General features: G+C 40.1%; 1 protein-coding gene across 1 annotated transcript; it reads right to left on the reverse strand.

The window, feature by feature from the left end:
* Positions 1-19,229: 19,229 nt before the first annotated feature.
* Positions 19,230-22,256, reverse strand: LOC136839378 (uncharacterized). The gene is made up of 4 exons (XM_067105298.1): positions 22,179-22,256; positions 21,870-22,022; positions 19,705-19,801; positions 19,230-19,489 (listed from the first exon to the last, which is right to left on the reverse strand). The coding sequence occupies exons 1-4, from the start codon at positions 22,254-22,256 to the stop codon at positions 19,230-19,232; spliced, it is 588 nt and encodes a 195-aa protein (XP_066961399.1).
* Between the last annotated feature and the right edge of the window lie 460 nt (positions 22,257-22,716).

Below are 22,716 nucleotides of genomic sequence, written 5' to 3' on the forward strand. Positions count from 1 at the left end.
CATCACCCTTTCAGCTATAGAAGCTTTAATTTCCCACGAATAGACGCTATATAACAATACATTTTTACTTTTCAGATAATTCCTTACATGCCGGTTAATAAATTCCCTACCTTAATCACTGTTCAAGCGAGACAGACCTGAAAAATCTGTAGATTCTATAATCGTTTTAGCGCATTGCACACAGTAAGGCCATCCCTCTTTTTCAAGGGGAGAATGCGTAAAAACCTCGAAAATTGATCAATGAAAATTAGGAGATATTTACAACCTTCATTGTGTCGAGCCAGTTTCGACATGTCCGCCAAATCCGTGCTGGCCGCCGCTCGAGGTTTAGTTGATATGATTTTCCTTCTAAGGAAACGTTTGCGCGTGCTCTTGTGTAAGATATATGAAGGTTGACTCTTTAAAAAATTAACTACGTCCGCTCTAGTCACGTTTTTGTCTACCTTCCTCGCTGCTTTGAGTAGCGCATTCACACCGCTGATACATGATGGTTGTGTCACATTGCCATATAATTCCCTAAGCAGTCGTAACTGTTCTTCAGTCATGTTTGTAAGCGATTTGATATTCGGTCTCTCCGAGAATATTTGTTCTGAGCTGCAACAATTCAGGTGTTGACGGTGCGAAGTCTACTAATAGATAACCGTATCGGTTATGTGTTAAAGCTTTTTTGTATATGTCAGAAAACTCCGCACCTCTCCGCCGACCGAACAATTGCCTGCCCAAAGTTTCAATTTGACCAATGTCACGATTCTTCATGAGGATGTAATGGGAGCAATTGAGACTGATGCTCCTACTGAATTTACCCGAGTTAAACACGTTCTGGGTTATGAAGATCACCGATATATTCGAATGCTGTCCAGCGGTGAATGCTTGGGTCACGAATTTATTGTCGCTAGCTTCGAGAAAACAACATCAAGTACAAATAACAGTCCTTTACTACCACCCTCCACTCCTCTTTCCGTGTAATCGAAAGGTTTCAATATCTCTTTGGATACTTTTAATTTGGTGCTTATGGTGTGATGACTTTCCAGGGGGTGTTCACTCACCCCACAATATAAAATACAGTGAAAGTTAGCCTCATACATTTCTATTATGTTTTGACACAACACAGATTTGCCACTTAAACTTTCCTTATTCTCTCCACTTCCAACCCGAGTCTTATCAGCGTTTGTAAAAGAGGAAGACAGATCAGATGGTTGCACATTGGCAAATGTGCACCCACCAGTTTGACATTCTTCTTAGGCAGCTTCACATTGAATTTTTCCAATAGAATTTTAGTGTATGGGGAGAGGTGTTGGAAAGTCACGTTCATATGGTGCAAGGCCAAAGGGAAGTCATCAGTCCGGAGAGCGACATCGTCTCTAACCTTCTTGGTATCGAGGAGGATGAAGTAACCGTATTCTCCCTGCGAATTGATGCTCGTGATATCACTGGCGATAAAACTCTCAAGTTCGGCGGGGGAGAGCTCCGTTACTTCACCTGCTCATGACTGTGCGATAAAGACTAGTGAAATCAACATAACATATAATATATATGATTGTTTGTCACCCGTTTTAAAATTAGGATTTAACTCGGGATTGTTGGCTATGGCGTGTCTTTGGACTAGACTGCAGAAACCACCTCTAATGTTGTTGGAAATCAACTGGTAAGTTTCCCCGTCAGAAATTAGGGGGAGGCGCGTTCGTGAAGAGTGAAGAAATGCATCTAGAGAGAGAGGTAGAGGTTAAATAATAGATCGGATCTAATCCAAATTGCGCGTAAGCGGCATTCCTCCAAGCCGAGTAAACATCGCACAATAATCCCACATCCATAACCAAATATAAAATGGTATAATCAAGCAGATTAGTACACTTTGCAGTCTTTCATACTTTCACACTTTGCAGACGTGCGCGTATCCTTCATCGGGTATGTTTTCCCCCGTCAGTGAGGAATTGAAATGCACTTTAAGAGGGACACCCGTTTTTCTCAACACGTTGAAACCTGTGACATAATCATAGGGGTAATACTGTTTACCCGTACTTGAAAGCAGTTCTGTGCACTCGTCAGGATATTTGGATAACATCCGACGTGTGATTTCCAGTGACCCCTTCTGTTTAATATGGCTCGAAGCGAGACTGGATAGCGATCCTCTTATCATGTTCAAACTATCCATCAATCAGATGTTACCCGTTTTCAGTGCATAAAATGTACACCCATCACATTTCAAAATTTCAAAGTTGTGTTTGGCGGACGCTTCTTTCAAGATGAGGACGGCATCATATGATAAATTATGTACTAAAACGGGTAGGGATCTTTCAACTTGTTTCACATTTAATTTCCTCTCACATAACCTGGCCCAGTCTCTCGCAATTTTATTGAGAAAATCGTCAACACACTGTTCACCTACACCTACTCTGTGTATGCAGTATTTGCCGCTTCTGCCATCGATGATGACATAGCAATAGGCGTACGCTTTCTGCTTCGAAACGATTCTTGGGTTTTCATCTTCTTCTTCCGGCTGTCTGTTGTACGCCTCAAAATCCAAGAAGGCGATGTGTGAGCTTTTATTCAGCGCTTTCACTTTGGTGAACTGTTTAAACTGGCCAGGTTCAGGGTATAGAATGGTGGTTCGGGTTGAACATCTTTGGGTGTGAGCGTTGCGAATGGCTGGAGTTTTGAAGAGAGTGAGGCAATTGTAACACACGCCCACTGCATGGTCATGCATACCTGATTTCAAACGGTGGAAAGTATCTACGTAGGTTGGCAAATCCTTGATGAGGGCGACATGGTCATCAGTGATCAACAGTAGAGGAACTAGTCGGGGACATGATTTATTGCCCCCTTTTCTGGCGAGATGCACTGTCCAGTGTTTTTTATGTCCCTTTCCCATGACCACTTCACTCAATTTATATACATAAATATTAAGGTTGTTATCCTTCTCTAACGTTTTGAAGGTATCACTGATCACAGGTATGTCGGGCATGTGTTTAATGTTGGAGCGTTTCAAGTTTATTCGTCTTTTCACATCTCGGGTGAGGTTGCGGTTAGGATCATCATTTCCCTCGAGTATGCTGTACGCTTCTAACGCTGTAATGACGCAGTTGTACCCCGAATTGATGTTAACGATTTGTCCACCACCACTAACTCCTGCGGGATACTCTCGAAAATTGACCATGTTCACCAGTTCTCGCCGGGAGATCTTGATCTGTACACTGCGCAACGATGTGATGCACCAACCTGAACCTTCACTCAAGTTTAGTCTATCTTCCAGATTGCTCGCCACATATTCGATAGCCTCGTCTATCACATAGAGCGCAGTGTCCACCAATGTTAACACTGGTAGGGTATTAATGTAAAAAGTACCAGTTTCACGAGTGGCACTGGCACCCGTCATTCTCTCTCTGCTGATGACAATGCACAATTATAGCATGGCGCTATTTACATTCAGGTTGTTGAGAGCCGTTGTCACATTGACGTGCGTTCCCACCGCAGTCGAGTATGTGATGGCACTCACAATCCGGTTGCCTACCTCTCCTTCCCTGTCAAGCAATGGTGCCTCCTGCTGCTGGGACACTCGCTGTTTGGCACCGCCTACTCGACAGTGTCTTCCAGCATTCGCTGCAGATGTTTCCATCGCATTTGCTTTACTCGGTGGGGGTGCGACGGTCGGCTGTGGAGGTGCGGCGGAGGCATTCGAAGTGGAGGTGGAGGAGGCTGCGAAATAGGGGTGGCTGTGGTGAATTTTAAAAGTATCAAAAGAATGCTTTATATGTAAAAGGTGACAATGTTTTATTTTATGGAGACTGGTCAAAATGAATTATTCTTACCAGATACAGGAGTAACTGCGTTCTCTCCTACAGAGGTTACCCTTGCTTCGCTCGGTAGAGGAGTAGTGCGGGTGTTAGGAGAGGCTGCAGAATAGGAATGGCTGTGGTGAATTTTTAATTATAAAATGGAAAGTTTTATATGTAAAAATTGTGGCAATATTCACGTAGACTGGTGTTGCATCATATATGAAAAATTAAATTATTATTATTATTATTATTATTATTATTATTATTATTATTATTATTATTATTATTATTATTACCAGAGCTGAGAGAAGTGTTCTCTCCTGCAGGGATGAGTCTCAGGTTCGGTCCTTTCTGACCTCTCTCACTGCTTCTTCTTCTTCTTCTTCTTCTTCTTCCACCATTAGCGCTGCTCTTCCTCCTACGCAATGTCTTTGCCACTGATGGTATTAATAAATCCCATGGCACTGGCTGTTCGCTACTGCTCGAGCTGTCATCGCCACTGCTGGAACTGCTGGAATTACCCATCTCTGCAGGCGGGATGTTGCGGAGTATAGCTACGCGTTCTGTGAACTGATATCCATCTCGGCAAACTCATACATTATATAGCGGGACGTCACTCCTAATCAAACTCTTATCGATAAAGTGGGATTAATAACAGATAGATACCTAATCAGACTCTTATCGATAGAGTGGGATTAATACCAGATAGTTTATAACGCTTCAACTCTTATCAGTGATACACCTGTTCATGAGTCACGCGGCGGGTCTAAATCATATCAGCAGCGGATACCTAATCAGACTCTTATTGATAGTGTGGGATTAATAACAGTTAGTTTATAACGGTTCAACTCTTATTAGGCACACAGCTGTGGTCGAGTCTCACAATGGGGCTCTCTAATATCAGTTCAGATCTGTTCGGCAAGGTGTCTCCTCCTCCTAATCAGACTCTTATCGATAAAGTGGGATTAATAACAGATAGTTTATATTGATTCATCTCATCAGTCATGCGACAGTTGATGAGTCACTCAGTGGGCCTCTCTCATATCAGTTCGGGGACCTTTTCCCCTACTTACTACATAATTTTTTTATATATGCATGTTATTTTCGAAAGCAAAAATATAAAAATAAAATTGCATGTTATTTTCTTCACCAAAAATATAAAAAATAAAATAAATAATAATTGAGGACGCCAAATGACACCCTTTCTTGAGGACGCCAAATGTTCAGGACGCCAAAATGTTCAGGACGCCAGGACGCCAAATGGCACCCTTTCCCCTACTTACTACATAATTTTTTTTTATGTTATTTTCGAAAGTAAAAATATAAAAATAAAATTGCATATTATTTTCTTCACCAAAAACATAAAAACTAAAATAAATAATAATTGAGGACACCAAATGACACCCTTTCTTGAGGACGTCAAATGTTCAGGACGCCAAAATGTTCAGGATGCCAGGACGCCAAATGGCACCTTTTCCCCTACATGTGTAGGAGTAAGTGTTCAGGAAATAACCTTAAATGAGTTTTGACTCTCAAAAGAGATTGCCTTTCCTTCTTGAGCAATGATTCTTAAACTGGGGAGTGCGCCCCCCTAGGGGGCCGCCAGAAGCTTCAAAGGGGGGCGCAAGCAGAGGTGCCAGATGACCCCTAATATTTTTTTTAATTTGTGATGTTAATTACAAAATTGCCAAAAACGTTATCACTTCTTCCATATATTTTCTAATTATTATCTCAAAACATGCCAAAAATTCAAAATTTTAATTTCAAATCTTGTTTATGAATTGCCTTTTATTGTTATGATAAGTATAATAACATACAAATAGACAACATATTGTTTATAGATTGTAGTTGGCAAAAATTTCAAGGGTAGGGGGGCGTGGGATCTATACATAATGCAGAGGGGGATGCAAGGCAAAAAAGTTTAAGAACCACTGATCTTGAGAGTGATTTGTTTTTCGATGATTGGTACAAGGTAACTGATGTGGGGTAATTATAATTGAAATGTTGATATTACGATCATAGGAATCAAGAATCGAGTTAAAACTGATGCTTAACTCAAGGGAGCTGCAGCACTGTCTTATATGAAGCATAGTTGTTTTTTACATTCTTACTTCTTATTTCGTACCTATCGCGCCAGCGTGAATATTTTTACTTTTTAGGCATGACATTTTTCACACAAGCTATTCTTCCTTTTATTTTCAAATAATTTTCTCCTTTTATATCGAAATAGTTTTCACCTGATGGGACTTCTAATTCAAAAGTAACATCAGAATCATGTTGCATTCTACAATTCCTTTGCATAAATAAAAATCAAAACTGAGCCGAAACGGAAATTTGTAATGATAATGATGATATTTATAACAGCAATGATGATTATTTTTCCTTAAGTCTTGTTTCATCTATAAAAAATCTTGCTTCAGTATTGGAAGTATTAAGATGCACGTAAAAGGAGTCACATTCATTTCGCTTTACTCTTTCACAGGTGTTTTCATTTCGGTTACAAATGTCTGAAGTCTGCAAGAGCACCAGAACTCTGACCTGACTAACGTCATTTCCCAAAGAATCGACTCCTTAGAATTTAAATTCTAAAATGAAACATAAACATTACGAGGATGTGATCAGCGAAAGGGGAAATTCAGTCAAGCCGTAATTAACACAAAATACTGAGTCTTATGCATTTAATAATTCTGTTTCAGAAATTCTTGAACATGAAAATACATTTGCATTTGGGACCCTGAGTGCCTCTGGAATAAGGCGGGTCTTTTCATTCTTCTTTGGATCGTTCTCGTTTTGTAACAATGCCCTCGGGGAAACTGGATGTGCAAGCGGACAAGGAAATACATCAGACGACTTAGTTCTTCCTGTTCAACAATCGCCGAGCTGCAATAAAGATCATGAGGTTTAATCTTTCTAAAAGCTCAGGGAAATTTTATGTCCATAAATTTTTGAAAATGAAAATTGATTTATGGTCGTCATACATTAGGCGAACGAAAATTCAAGAAGTCTTGAAATCATAAGAATGAAAAGATAACATTGATTAAGTTCTTAATGTGTTTAAAACGTCAGATTTCAACGACGGCTAACTGTCTATAATCTAGCAATGTTCCTTCAATAAACAGTTCGTAAGTTCTTGATATTTTGTAGTTTAAAAAATGCAAACATTTTTCGAAGTATTTCCAGTCTTAATTACTTAAAATACAACATTATTTGGCATTTGAGTGTAAAACTTATGAAACTGATATAGAAGTTGTCGATGTTTAAAAAAATTCATTATCGCATTTAGATAATTTTTCAGTGTGTGTGTGTGTGTATGTATGTATATATGTGTGCTTGTTTGTATGTTTCTGTGCGAGTACGTCTTTTGTGTGGTTGCATGTGTATTTCCTAAGCATGATGGAATGATAAGATTTTAATGCAGTAAATTTGCCTCAAAACACATTGAAAATCCAAGATAACTGCCCACGGCGTTCGTACTTACTTATACATTTTATGGATTCATCTTTTTTTTTTTTTGGTAGGTTTTTATACTTCCTTTCAGACATAGACTTTGGAATTCTTCACACCTCTACATTTGCCTTTAAATACTATAATATTCCTTCATCTACAGGAATCGGGCATCAATATTAATGTTCACCCTGTTACTGAATATTGCTTTTTATTTCTCATTAAATTGCTTCCTTTTAATATTTATTTCTGTTCTTGTGTTTTAGGGTCGCTGACATTATTTTCTTGCTATATATACCTGATGGTTTCGCTGAAAGAATGTCTAATTGATGATCCTTGGAAACGAATAATTTTTTATGCTTCTACTGTGTAAGCTACCAAGTTTTTTTTTATATCCCTCTTATCCTCATTACCCTGGAAAATATTCTTATTTTCGATGTCTATCAATTTCTAATTAAAAGAGAAAGCCTTCAGAGTTGAATACATCGTAAGTGTCCGTAGTTGTCGAATGTGTTAAAGCTTCTTTAGGCCACTGTTCGTATAAAAGATTTCAATAATTCTCTCTCTCTCTCTCTCTCTCTCTCTCTCTCTCTCTCTCTCTCTCTCTCTCTCTCTCTCTCTCTCTCTCTCTCTCTCTTAGAATGTCTGACTGTCTCTAGAAAACGCCTGTCCACTATTGATTCTATGTTATTTCTCTCAATCATTCAAGGGGGAGATTGAGGATTTTCATATCATTTATCCTTAAGGCTTGTCCTTTTTCCTCATCTTTTCGCTGGCCATCAATCGTATTTTTTATTTAGTTAACTTTTATTCCTTTTGCTGCCTTTATATAATCGCTACGTTCTATGATTTTTGTTTTGTCTTTGACTTTATGATAGCCTGGTTTCTAGTTAATGAAGCGACATTTCAGACCAGCATACAGACACAGGTTTGGTGTTTATTGGAGTATTGCTTCTTTTAATGTAGATTGACGTCAACAAATACATTTTTTAGGTTCTTCTAGTATGTTGTATGACTATTTTTTATGTAATTTACTTATCAAACTGTAATAATTATACACAAGACGGGATGTTTCAAAGTTTCATCTTAGAAAGTTATATAGATCACTTTTAAATGGGGTATAGTTTGTTTCACTTTTTGAAAGTAGAAACATATTTTGTTCATTATTTTCAAAACTTACATTAGGAGAGGCTTTTACCAGCCCGATGACTCGGGAAGTGAGATTTGCTTGCTGATGTAATTATTCTCCTCCTAGAGTCGGTGAAAGCTCAGTACTCAGCGTCAGGGGAGAAAGAGAGAGAGAGAGAGAGAGAGAGAGAGAGAGAGAGAGAGAGAGAGAGAGAGAGAGAGAGAGAGAGTTGTTCAATGGTAATGTCACCTATTTTAACGATACCTTTTAATTTAGCCCTTGTGGGTAAGAATTTTAGCTGTGGGCGATGGGAAAGCCGGATATTACATGCCTCAGTAACTGAATGGAAATATTTGAATAAGGAGACTATGTACTTATTATTCAACAATTCAGTGAGGAAAAACAAGAGAAAAAGAATCCTAGTTTCTGTAGTATTGAGGCAGAGAAAGATTGCTATAAAAAATGTTGGGGCATTGATATATGGAAATCTAGAGTTCAAAAAAACCTTTACGGAAGTAAATCCTTTAATTATATACTTAGAAAGAAAAGAAATTTGCTGAATTATTCACGTAAACTGTTCAGGGGAGTTTGATGCTGTGTTGTCACGGCATTCCTCCATCTTATGAGAGCACCCTCGAAATTGTGACGTCATACTTGAGGGAACAAAATAGGTATCTTTTATGTGGGTTCTGTGCATGTTCGAGAAGAGGTCCAAATTGTTGTTCGGCATTTCTTCTGCCGTGGTGTAAGTTTAAAGCTGCAGACTATAAACAGTTTGTGAATTTTCGGATGAGCATGTGAGCTGTATTTCGTGTGATTTATTCCAAACATAGTGAAATCTCTAATCTCGACTTCTAGAATGCCCTAAGATAAATAAAAAATAGTAGCCAGTTCACCGAATTACTGTAAATAATTATAAATTTTTTTCGGTATTTTCTTGTAGTGGATGAGGTAAGTTTGTAGGTTTTGCTGCGTTACTTTGCTCACCATAATTTTAAAAAATTATTTCTTTTAAGCACTTATGTATGATTAAGAACAAATTTTCATAATAAGAACAAATTTTCATAATGAGTCTGATATGTTGCTTTGTGATAATGTAGAGACCGTTGTTAGAAAGCTCTTTTTTTTTATATATATATTCAAGCTACCCAATTAGTCTGCGAGTATGAGGGCTCCATTTTCTTGTCCTGACAACCTACGGGTCAACCGTGCGTCCGATTTCTTTACGGTAAATTGCCAGGGCATGATATTGGCACCTTCAGACCCGTTACGTGGAGCTATGTGATAACCCGCGGATTCAGGAAAATATATGAAGAAACTTCAATGAAGTCAGTAGGCTTTTGGTCACTGCGAATGGAGAATGCCGTGTAATGCCTTTTATCATTAAAATGGATTTAGGGATGTAATTAATAGTAAATGAAATGCTTAAAACCAGATGACTACGTACATCAGTCCAAGATGAACAGAGTATAGATGTATCATGTGTATAGATGCGGTTGACTGATGAGGAAAGAATAGGCAATATATTTTGAAATCTCGTTTCACTATTGTACAGAATGAAAAGTGAATATAAAAGTATTTAGTTTAACAATTAAGGAGACTCACACGTGTTAAGTCGCATTTCTCTCAGAATAAAATTTTATTTTATCCGTATTGCAAACAGCTGGGCAGTGTTTCTGGATTCGGTAGCAATAATGGTTATGAAATAACTATATATAAAAGATCTATAAGAACAATATTGAGCACAACGTTCATATGCCGCAGGTTAGTGCCATTCCTTTGCATTTATTGTCGACGTGACAGGAAGCAATCTTTACTTTTATGGCGCTCAAATGAAAATATCCAAAGCGAAAATGCTTTGCACCCAAAAATTCATCAAAGGTACCTCATCTAATGCCTGAAACTTTAGTCACACAAAATTCCCTGTTAAAGAACATATTAGGAAGCTTTTATGCTGCACCTAACAAACATATAATCTGTTTATTCATCAAAGACTTTGTCCTTGACACAGTAGAACGAGAGAACAAATTCATTGGCATGATCTATACATACACACACACATATATATAATGTATATGTATATTATATATATGTACTGTATATATATTATATATATATATATATATATATATATATATATATATATATATATATATATATATATATGTATATATATGTGTATATATATATATATATATATATATATATATATATATATATATATATATATATATATATATATTTTATATATATATATATATATATATATATATATATATATATATATATATATATATATATATATATTGTTCTGTATGGGGGCTTGGCTGATGAGTTTATTACTTGATTAATGTAATTAATAAGGCCCTGCATGCCAAGGACACACATAACCTGTCATTTGAAGCTACAAATTAACCTCAGAAACAGATGTTTATTAATGAAATAAGGACACCAGTCGAGGAAAACCCTCGACACAAAGAATATGCATTAACTAAGGAATTTACTTTAACAGTCGCCCAACTTCGGACGCTGTCAATTTTCTTTTCGTTCAGTATGGTTTTAAAACACAACGGGCTCTTCCAAACAATGGGATCGAGACACAAGGCCTTCTAAATGCTGTAAATGACTTGTTAACCTTCCCTAATTCCTAGTTACTTCACGGGAATAATTGAGTGTCGCTAAGCAATATAAATTATTCTTAATCTAGACTTCTTAAAAGCAAATTGTTGCTTGGGGTATCTGGATGGTGGTGGCGAAGAATGAAACAAAGGAAACTAGAAATACAGAAGATACTAGTGACTCGACGAAGTTTCGAACAAAAATTCCAGACTTACCATTATACGAAGGTTGCTGCGCATCAACGGACGATCGGAAGTTCTGGGATTAATTCACCACTTCACTTAGTAACATAAGACTGAAGGACAAAGGGGCGAAGAGCCAGACGCATCTGATGTGCGTTCGTGATGGGTGATTCTCTCTATCTGCGACATCGCTGGGTCAGACTCACAGGGTCGCGTCTTTTTATGCCCTTGGGGTCTGAAATTTTGTCAAAACGTCTGCCGAACAGAGTACCAGAAAAAAGTAGCTTAAGACCACCTACAATAAGGGTTATTTGTGGGAAATTTTCTATGGGGTTAGGTCCCTAATGCTACCGAGTTCTGCTATGAACGGTCATTAATTTTTTTAAATGCCTAGCGCTCACCTGGCCGATACAACCGCCTTCTCCCACCTTTGTCAGAATGATATTCCTACAAATAAATGCATAGAGGGTGAACAGCAGAATATTTATAAAAGCTCCCTCCCTTAAGAGGGCCTTCACTCCCTTTCGGGCATGAAGGTCTGTACTAAGCAAGCTGTTCGCCTCTATTAGGTTACTCTTCTCCCCTGAGCAGATTTGTCCAGTGTAGCCTACCTAGCTACGGATCTACCCAACCCTAGATAGGATATGAGCTTTGGACATCACTTTACATATTTCTAACGGTACTGGAAGGTGCTTACGGTTATTACATGCTGCCTCCTATAATCATGATGTTTTTAGACCTAGCCTGGTGGTACATTCTATTGTATTCCCTAGCCTAACCTGTCCTAACCCGACCGTAGCATCAATGTAAGAGATAATGTTCTAACTAAATTACAAAGCTTTTTATGTTCAATACAATTAGTAATTACTAGTTAATTCATGAGGTTTGCCTCATATGATAAATGTTTGCCTCACTGAGGTCTTAGGCCATGCGTGTCATGAGCATAGTGGCTCTTTTCACAATAGTTAAGATTGTCTGATTTTAGTTACACTACTTACGTGATTACTGCGGCTAGATGGTAAGTGGAAGGGGCAAGGTTACTAGTCTGATGTACAGCACTTAATCTGGTCTAGATTATGTATGAGAAGGAGATCACACTGGCTACCTCCTCTGGGCATGTGACCAGGATCACTTTAAGATGGTAGGGCACTGTGCCGAGAGGGCACTAGTGCCAGGATGAGCTCATGGCTCGGCAACTACTGGGCTCTCTTCCGCCCCTTCTTCTTCTTCGGGTTCCTCCAAGGCCTATCTGTGTCAGACCTAGGAGGTGATGAGGGCACCGACTCTGGGGAAAGTCCAGAAGTGCTAGTGGGCGTGAAGTCCGGGGTAACTTCATAAGCTACAGGAGGGCTCCCCACTCCGGCTGCTATGACAACCGGAGCGAGAGCGATCTCAACCTCTGCGTCCGAGGAGGCCAGTTCCTGGTCTCCCAGAGAAGGTGTAACAGTTTGATCCTCCAGAGGTTCATCCTCTGGGGACAGAGTTGGTGAAGAAGTGTCGGGTGCCGGAGGCTCTCCGGTTGCGATGATCAATGGTGTGGGGAATCCTGAATCTCCTGGAGGAGGATCCACCTCAGGATTTAGACCCGGCACAGGGTCCTTCTCAATTAATGGCTCAGCGTCCGTGCCGGACGGAGCGTGGCACTGCTCAGTGCTCGCAAGTGGCACTGGCAGCAGTTGAGGGTCAGGCCTGCCTGACAAGGGGTCCGGAGGTACAATACCTCGCAGATGACTTGAATTTGGCTGCGGCAGAGATTCCTGCCCCAGCTGGAGAGCGTAGCCTCTCAGAGAGTCTTGTTTGGGGGCGTCCGCTGGGCGTTGCTTACTTGGGCAACCCTCCCACTTTGTGGAGTGGCCTGTCCGCTTGCACATCCTGCAGCGGTACTGCTCCTCCTGAAATTCTCTTCGGGGAGAGGGAGGACCTCTTTGTGGACCAGCCCTTCGCGACTGGAGAGGGCTAGGCCGAGGATGGTTCAGTGTGTGCCCCTTCCGCTGACCACTTCGGTGGGCGGAAGGTGGGGTTTTGTCTTGATCCGGTTCTCCCACAGTCGGGGCCTCCGTGGAGGAGGTAGCGTGGCTGTGAAGTGGCGTTGGTAAAGGGCTTCCTCAAAGAAGATCCTGACCCAACAGGAAGTCCACTCCGGGCCGAATTCCACCCACCACGCCAAGACGGTGGGGTAGTGTGCCCAAAGGTGTCATAACCTGAAGCTTGACCGTGGGAACGGTAATGGTGTGGCCCTCTATTCACTTCATCTCCCACCAGGTTTTCTCGTCAACCATGCCACCAGGTGGCACTTGGGCCCTGGTGATCAGAATAATGTCTGCCGCAGTGTCTACTGTGACCGAAAGGGTCACGGGCAAGCTAGTGCTCTGAAGTGTGGCCACCGAGATGAACTGGGTCTCCAGTCTCTCGGTGTAAAGGATCTTGTGCGGCCCGGCCGCAGAGAATGAGGTGCTAATGAGGTTGACGAATATGGTGGTGGGGACACGATGTGGACAGGCTGGAGATCCAGCATTGTAATGGCTGGCAGCACCACAGGATTTGCACGGGCCTCTTGTATGGGCTCGGTGGCCTGCAGTAACTGTTGGAGGAGAGGGTGGAGTGGATGAAGCGGGAGAGGAGTTCTGGCTGGTAGTAGTAGGCTGCTTGTTAGTGCCTAGCTTGTATCGCCACTCAGCTTCAGCATGTCTCACCTTCTTACGGTGGGTGCACGTAGGCTTGCTCGGCAGTCCATTCTTCGGGCGAGCTGAGTTTGAGAGGTAGGCAGGCAGAATGATGCGCTTCTGAGATGTACTGTGAGACTGGTTGAAAGTTTCCCACAAATCGGCCATGCAGCAGGCTTCCATCAGTGTGGTGGGCTGCTTATCATTAAGATATACAGCAAGGGTCCCAGGCACACATTGGTAAAGGTCTTCTAGTATGGTCCGATTGAAGAGGTCCTCAAACTTTGTGCAAGCCAAGGAGTCGAACCAGTGGGTACCAGACTGGGTCTTGTGACAGGCCCATTCAGTCCAGGACCAGCCGACTTCCTTGGCAAGACCTCGGAACCGCTGTCTCCATTTCTCTGGGGTTATTTCGTAGGCCTTCGTGATGACTACGAACTTCAACCATGTTGCCTCTCTGGCTCTTCTCCAGTGAGCGAAGCACTGCCTTAGCTTTTCCCTCCATATGCTTGGCTAGTACTAAGGCCCTCTCCGTCTCCGTGGTGCTGTAGTTATTGAAGAGTGCCTCGATTTCCTCTAGCCATGCTTCTGGCTCGTCCTCAGTCCGCTTGGGGACGAGGGAATTAATGCTCGAAATTGGAGCATTTGGTGCAGCAGGTGTGGGTCCTGGAAGCTTGCTGTCTAGCCATAGCTTCGGCATTCTCCCATTTTTGCTCTTTCCAGCTCAAGCTCCATCTTCTTGAGAGCTAGCTCACTTTCCTTGCAAGCTAACTCGTGCTGTCTTCTCCTTTCTTCTCTTTCTTCTTCTAGCTGCCTCTGTTCAGCTTCATATGCCCTCCGTTCGGCCTCATAATTCCGCCGTTCTAGTCTTTCTTCCTTCTCTCACTTGGCCAAGTCGTCCATTTGCTCCTTGACCCAGGTGGCAAGTTCCAATCTGGCGAGACCTGCCGCCGTCCCCAGTTCCAGGAAGGCTTTATAATTCTCTGCTGCCATGGTTCTGGTGGGGAAGGGCGTCTAACCGGGTCGACTGGACATACTTGGGCAGCGAGGAAGTGTCCCTTCAGTGAAGTGGCACCCTTTCAAAAGGTGGCACTGTGGTTGGGTGTGCCGTGTAAAGTTAAGTATTCCTTAGTTTTACCAGACCACTGAGTTGATTAACAGCTCTCTTAGGGCTGGCCCGAAGGATTAGACTTATTTTATGTGGCTAAGAACCAATTGGTTACTTAGCAATGGGACCTACAGCTTATTGTGGAGTCCGAACCACATTATAGCGAGAAATGAATTTCTATCATCAGAAATAAATTCCTCTAACTCTTCGTCAGCCAGCATGGGAATTGAACTCTGGCCCATCGAGTGACAGTCCGCAGCTCTACCGACTCACCCAACGAAGAGTTGTGCCGTGTAAAGGTCACACTGGTGGCACTCAGTATCATTAGGTACTTGTGCAGGTTAGGTACCAGAAGGACTTTTTCTTCTGTGTTCCCTTTTGTCTGGTTTCATTTTATTTATTATTTTTTTTCTCAAGTTGCTTGGTTGGTGGCACTATGGTGCCAATGTGTTCCTAGGAACCCCTTACTTGAGTCCAACTAGGCTATATGGGAGGAAATGCACTCTACCCCAGCAGAGTGTAACAGTTGAATGAGAGAGAAAGGGAAGGTAAAAGAGAGAGAGAGAGAGAGAGAGAGAGAGAGAGAGAGAGAGAGAGAGAGAGAGAGAGAGAGAGAAAGTAAGCTATTCAGTTGATGACAGTGCTGCAAATTAGTGGCACTGTGAAAGGAAAAGTGAATTTGTGGTTGTTTTTTTTAAGATCCTCGTAAGTGTCTGGTCCTAGTAGCCTCAGTGCTACAACCCCCTTCCATTGCAGAGGGGAAAAGACCACTGTCTGCTTAGGTCTGGGTAAATGGCCTCACTCTTGACCAACAGTTTATCACTGTAATTAATCTTAACTTGTCCTCATCTAACTGTGGGACAGAGGTGTTTCTTTTATTTGGTTTAATTTAATTAATTGTCCCGGTGTCGGCCCTTCTTTCCTTGAAGAGGGTCATGTACACTCGGTTAGGCTATGTTGAAGCTTACTTGAATAATGAGAGAGAGAGAGAGAGAGAGAGAGAGAGATATTCAGTCAGCCAATTTGTGCAGCCTGAGAAAAGGTTAAGTAAAATTTTATAAGTGCACACTGGCAGGGGTTCTTAATGGCAGATACGTCATCTTGCAATGAGGGGATTGTTTTGTGCAATCGTAACTTCCCGGTAGCTGATTCACTATACTGAGGAGCTTAGAGTAAAATTATAAGTTCTTTTTTTTATATGATTTTTCTTTACGTCAGGTATTTGTATAGGAACTTGTTATCTGTATTAATCCTAACTAAGACCTATCATTCCCTGACTAAATTATATCTTGTTCTTATCTATGGTATGGTCTATCTACCGAAGTCTGTCTGACTAAGATATTGCGAGGGGGGGGGGGCGTGTACTACGCCAATGAAGTAGTCCCCAAAAAGTGTCTTTGAGGCAAATGACCCGCCACACAAACAGTGACAATAAAGGTCTTAAGATGGCGGACCTGGGAGTGGTCAATCGGCTCTCAAGATGTCGGCCGAAGTCCCGTTAGCACAAAATTCAATTTAAAAAAAACTGCCCTGATTTCGAACCGCTCTTTTCTCAAATCAATTACACAAAGCGCTCAAATTCCTCTCACAACGAACTAAGCAAATGCAGGCATCCAGATTTGCTCTAAATACACCAATAATGCATAGTATTTTACATTAAGGATGGAAAACGAAATTACCATACAACGCTTGTTTCTCTGTTATTTTTCTTTCTCGCGCGAATTAACCGTCTTCTGCCTCACGCTTAGGCAGTGGCCACTAGCGAGATAAGGGAATGGATTTAGGCGGCTCGGATGGGACTAAGTTTATGTTACTGAAAAATGTATTTTATGGTAAAATTAACTATTGCCATTCGTTTGCTATTTCAATGACACGGTGTTTTGATATGATTCCCACTATATGAACACACTTAATGCCAATCGGGAGTGATGAACGCTGTTACTACTTTTTGAAATTCAATGAACTTCACAAATGCTGTCTCTACCCTCAAGAGATACGTGAGGCGTGCTTTCTCCGCTCGTTATCGTGCACGAGTAACCCGTATAAAAAAAATCAATATCATGCATTAATCCTTGGCCTAGGAAAATAGCAAAATATTAACAATTACACGGTAACTCAACGTACCACCTTCGCTGAAATGTAAACACGATATCCGAACACGACAAAAATGTTTTTCTTAAGATTTTATATATGGTGAATTACGCTGCTCTCAATGCACACTTTCCTGCCTATGCTAATTCTTAATTATACCTGGTATTCTAACTATTCTTCTTATTATTATTATGCCTTGTGCTGTCTCCTTGTTTGGAAGAGTAAGATTAAATTAAATATCTGACTTTTCTATTTGGAATTAATTGTAATTAATTTTCTTTCCCTCTAGATTCTTTCTCTAAATTAATTAGATCCTACGCGAGATCGCCAATGTTACGTATGGGGGCTTGGCTGATGAGTTTAATACTTGATTAACGTAATTAATAAGGCCCTGCGTGCCAAGGGCACACGTAACCTGTCAATTGAAGCTACAAATTAACCTCAAAGACAGATGCTTATTAATGAAATAAGGACACCAGTCGAGGAGAACCCTCGACACAAAGAATATGCAGTAACTAAGGAATTTACTTTAACAGTCGCCCAACTTTGGACGCCGTCAATTTTCTTTTCGTTCAGTATGGTTTTAAAACACAACGGGCTCTTCCAAACAATGGGATCGAGACACAAGGCTGTCTAAATGCTGTAAATGACTTGTTAACTTTCCCTAATTCCTAGTTACTTCACGGGAATAATTGAGTGTCGCTAAGCAATATAAATTATTCTTAATCTAGACTTCATAAAAGCTTGGGGTATCTGGATGGTGGTGGCGAAGAATGAAACAAAGGAAACAGACGATCGGAAGTTCTGGGATTAATTCGCCACTTCACTTAGTAACATAAGACTGCAGGACAAAGGGGCGAAGAGCCGGACGCATCTGACATGCATTCGTAGTGGGTGATTCTCTCTATCTGCGGCATCGCTGGGTCAGACACACAGGGTCGCATCTTTTTATGCCCTTGTGGTCTGAAATTTTGTCAAAACATCTGCCGAACAGCGTACAGGAAAAAAGTAGCTTAAGACCACCTACAATAAGGGTTATTTATGGGAACTTTTCTATGGGTTAGGTCCCTAATGCTACCGAGTTCTGCTACGAACGGACGTTAATTTTTTTAAATGCCTAGCGCTCACCCGGCCGATACAACCGCCTTCTCCCGCCTTTGTCGGAATGATATTCCTACAAATAAATGCATAGAGGGGCGAACAGCAGAATATTTATAAATATATATATATATATATATATATATATATATATATATATATATATATATATATATATATATATATATATATATATATATATATATATATATGTATGTATATATATATATATATATATATATATATATATATATATATATATATATACATTACATACACACACATGCATATATATATATATATATATATATATATATATATATATATATATATATATATATATATATATATATATATATATATATATATATATACATATATATATATATATATATATATATATATATATATATACACACACACACACACACATATATATATATATATATATATATATATATATATATATCACACAAGGATAGAATTCAGTTTCTTATAATCAGTACACATCTTAAATGAACCATCTGGTTTTTTCACCAACACACGTGGAGAACTGTAATGACTTGAACTGGGCTCTATTAATCCATGCTGCAATAAATACTTAACTTCTTTCTTCAGGACATGTTGATGAAAAGGTGATAGGTGATATGCTCTCTGTTTAAAAAGTTTTCCATCTTCTCTGATCTTTATCTCATGTTTTATCATATCGGTATGCCTAGGTGCATCTACAAAATTTTATGGGAAACTGTTAATCACTTCACTTAATTCACCACTTTGCTCAACACACAGATGTTTTAATTTATCCTCCAAACTTTTCAATATGGAAGAGTTGTTCATCTTGCTTCCAGCTCCCAATTCATAGCCATCGTCATCTTCTGTGGATGAATTTGTCTGTGTTACAGAAACTGTTTCAGCTTTAGTCTGTGAGAAGTAAGGTTTCAAAAGATTCATATGTATCTTCCTCTGTTGTTTCCTTCTTCCTGGTGTTTCAGTCATATAGGTTCGATCACTTAACTTCTCTGATATCTTGTAAGGACCTTGAAATTTATTGTTAAGGGGAAATCTTTTCACTGGTAAGAACACAAGAACTTGCTGACCTACAATAAAACTTCTTAGTTAGTTTTAGCATCGTATCTTCTTTTCATTTTCTCTTGACTTATTTTCAGATTTTCTAATTTCTCTTAACCTTTTCCTCAAGTTTTTCACATATTCTCCTTGGATTTCCTCGTGATTTTCTTCCCAATTTTCTGCTGCAAGAATCTTCCATGGACCTCTCACTTCTCGACCAAAAATCATCTCATTAGGTGAACATCCTGTGCTTTCTTGATATGCATTCCTAACTTCAAACAGCATCAAGGGTAAACCAGCATCCCAGTCTCTTCCTGGCTCATAACAATACTTTGCTAACATACTTTTCAATGTCTGGTGGAACCTTTACAAGGCTCCTTGACTCTCTGGATGATAAGCAGACCAAAGATCATCTCATCAGGTGAACATCCTATGCTTTCTTGATAAGCATTCCTAACTTCAAACAACATTAAAGGTAAACTAGCATTCCATTCTCTTTCTGACTCATAACAATACTTTGTTAACATACTTTTCAATGTCTGGTGGAACCTTTCCAAGGCTCCTTGATTCTCTGGATAATAAGCAGTTGATAACTGTTGTTTCACCCCTAACAAATTCATCACATCCTGGAACAATTTAGAAGTAAAGTTCATTCTTTTATCACTTTGCACAAATTCTGGTATCCCAAACTTTGAGAAAAACTCCCCCAACTTCTCAGCAATTACCTTAGCACTTATACTTCTTATTGGAATTGCCTCATGATACCCTGTCACAGGACACAATGTTAACAAGTATTCATTTCCTCTCATTGTTTTCAGAAGCGGCCCAACCACATCTACAATCGCCTTGCTGAAGGGTTCTCCTCTAACTTCTGTAGGTTGTAGGGGGCTTTCTGAATGGTTTCATTCGGTTTTCCAGTTACCTAACAGGTGTGACATTCTCGACAGAACCTGCTTACATCCTTGTGAAGTCCAGGCCAGAAAAAATATTTCATAATCTTCTCTGCAGTCTTCCTGTTTCCCATATGTCCAGACTTGTGTGCTACTGCTACCACTTGCTTCCTCAGTGGATATGGAATCAAACTTGATGATATTCGCCCCATTCAGCATTTCCTGGTATATATGCAGGTCAATCCTTCCTCATTGGCAAACCTTCCTTTAGATAATAACAGGTAGGGGTTTGTTGCATCCCTTCTCGATCAACAACTGTGAAGAACAAATCAGACAATGTATCCTTCTTCTGAAGTTCCATTAGCTTCTCTCTAGTCACTTGACCAACTTCAAGGGCTGAACTATCTGTATCTGTTAACTCAGCTACTGTAGCTTCACTACTATCTTCAGGAACACTCTGACTACTCTGAGTCTCTTCAAGAACAAGAAGTTCTTCTTCTTCTTGGGAAATCTCTTCCTTGCTAGCACTAGGGAAGCTTCACTTTCTTGTAACAGCTCTTCTAAGCTCAAAGATCCCTCACTTGATCCTTCATGTGTGTGTAAATCCTCAGATTTTTTTCACTTGCAGGCATAGTTCTCTTCATACTCCTAGTAGTAACACAACTTGGAAACAGGTGGGGCTTAATCTTCTCTGAATCTACTGTACGACTAATACTCAATGGTTTGTCCATCACTATAGGACAAGGAACAAATGGGACACCACCAACTTCATTACCCAGTAAAACATACACACCTTCCAGAACCAGTGAGGCCTTTACAGCAAAATCAACATTCCCTGTCACCAATTCGCATGACAAGTGCAAGCGGCATATAGGAGTTAGCTCTTTTCCTCCTATACCCTTCAAAATAATTGAATCTCCAGTCAGATTCTTCTCCAGCTGTGTGTGAGCACTACAAACTACCATACTATGGTTACTCCTTGCATCACGTAATACCTTGACTGGTACCTGCACACTCCCTCCTAGAGTTGCCAGCATACTGTACCTTCATAGGTTACATTTCCACTGGTTGCTAAACACTCAAGCTTGTTTAGTCTCAGTGTTCCCTACAGTCTCAATCTTTCCAGCACTGCTCTTTGTAGTTTGTTTCGCCTGGTCACCTTTGGCCACTTGACCAACCGGCTTTGACTGTCGTTGTTTCTGATAACACTCGACTATAGTGTCCTGCTCTCCCGCTTTTGAAGCAGATAACATTAGTCTTCTGTATCTATCTTGAGAAACTGGATGATGAGGATTTAACATTTGATTGCTGAGGGGTAATACCCTGTGTTGTATTAATATTACCACTTGAAGGGTTGACACTAAACTTGTTCCTGTAATTTGGATGAGACTTTATACCTGTGAGTTGTTGGTTCCTATCATTATCATACGTGACATTATACATTAGTTGCATTTACTACTGATAATGTTATAATCTTCACTTAGTGTAGTAGCGCTGACTAGTTACTTAACCTCTCTCTCTCTCTCTCTCTCTCTCTCTCTCTCTCTCTCTCTCTCTCTCTCTCTCTCTCTCTCAAATAGGCTCTTATGTGTTCAGGAATTCCTCTTAAGAAATTGTTCTAAAACAGTTAATTCTTCAAGTTCATTTACAGATTCAACTTTAGCAGCTTACAGACATCGTTTGAAACACCTGTTAACTCTGTAATCATAATCCAAGGAAGTCATCTTCTCCAAATCCTTTCTCAAAGATCTGAATCTTTTATTATAATACTCTGGTAAATTTGTAGCACATTGTGTTTGAGTACCTTGTAATCTTTACACCGATCAGCTGATAAGGCTAAATTGGCACTTCCTTTACCAGTCAAGACACTTTGTAACAAGACTGACCATTTATCTTCTGGCCATCCCATACCTGAAGCCACTTTTTCAGTGATCAAAAAACTCATCTGGAGCTCCATCTGCAAAATTTTGGAATTAACTTCTTCACTCTTACCACATCAAATTCGGGTCCTGGTTATCTTGGGTAGGGTTAGATGGTTATATGGATCGAGCTTTTAACTTCATCCCCCATTCATAATCTTCCTGCTTCCTTGTTCTCTTCTTTTTTCTCTTGCCTCTCTTTCTCTTTCTCTTTCTTCTTCTACTGCTCTTTCTCTTTTCTCTCTGTCCTCTCTTTCTCTTTCTGCCTGCATTTTTAGCTTAATCAAATGTTCATCTCTTTCCTCTCTTTCTTTTTCTGCTTGCTTTTTCAACTTAAACAAGCTTTCTTCTGTAGCTATGCATCTAAGCTCTGCCTCTGCATCACTTTTCTCTTTTTTTTTTTTTATCTCAGACTCAATGTTAACTTTCACTTACTCTTACCTACTTATAAATTCTGCCTCAGCTACATTCAATCATTCTTGTGCCTCTTCTAATTCTTCATCTACTTTACCAGAGTCCCTCAATTCTTGGATTACAACACATGTAATTTGTGACTTAATCATACTACTAGGTGCTTCACCACCACAGGCTAACCCCCTCGATATGGGACCACCTTGACGTGGTGAGGGGCTCTTGAACCCCAGGAATTTGTTCCCGGGTTTGAGTCCAAGAGTCCCATATACCATTATACATATGTTTGGATTAATTTTCGTGGAATTTTCCACTTTTGCT

The sequence above is a fragment of the Macrobrachium rosenbergii genome, chromosome 1 (genome assembly GCF_040412425.1).
Source record: "Macrobrachium rosenbergii isolate ZJJX-2024 chromosome 1, ASM4041242v1, whole genome shotgun sequence".
In the NCBI taxonomy this organism is placed as follows: Eukaryota; Metazoa; Arthropoda; class Malacostraca; order Decapoda; family Palaemonidae; genus Macrobrachium; species Macrobrachium rosenbergii.

Excerpts from the sequence above, each read along its gene's own strand:
- LOC136839378 (XM_067105298.1), bottom strand. The coding sequence starts at position 22,256 with ATGCAGGCAGAAAGAGAAAGAGAGGACAGAGAGAAAAGAGAAAGAGCA. Across the intron at positions 22,023-22,178 it reads AAAGAGAAAGAGAAAGAGAG|ATGGAGCTCCAGATGAGTTT; the intron begins GCAAGAGAAAAA and ends AAAATTTTGCAG. Across the intron at positions 19,802-21,869 it reads ATCGGTGTAAAGATTACAAG|GATGTGATGAATTTGTTAGG; the intron begins GTACTCAAACAC and ends AAATTGTTCCAG.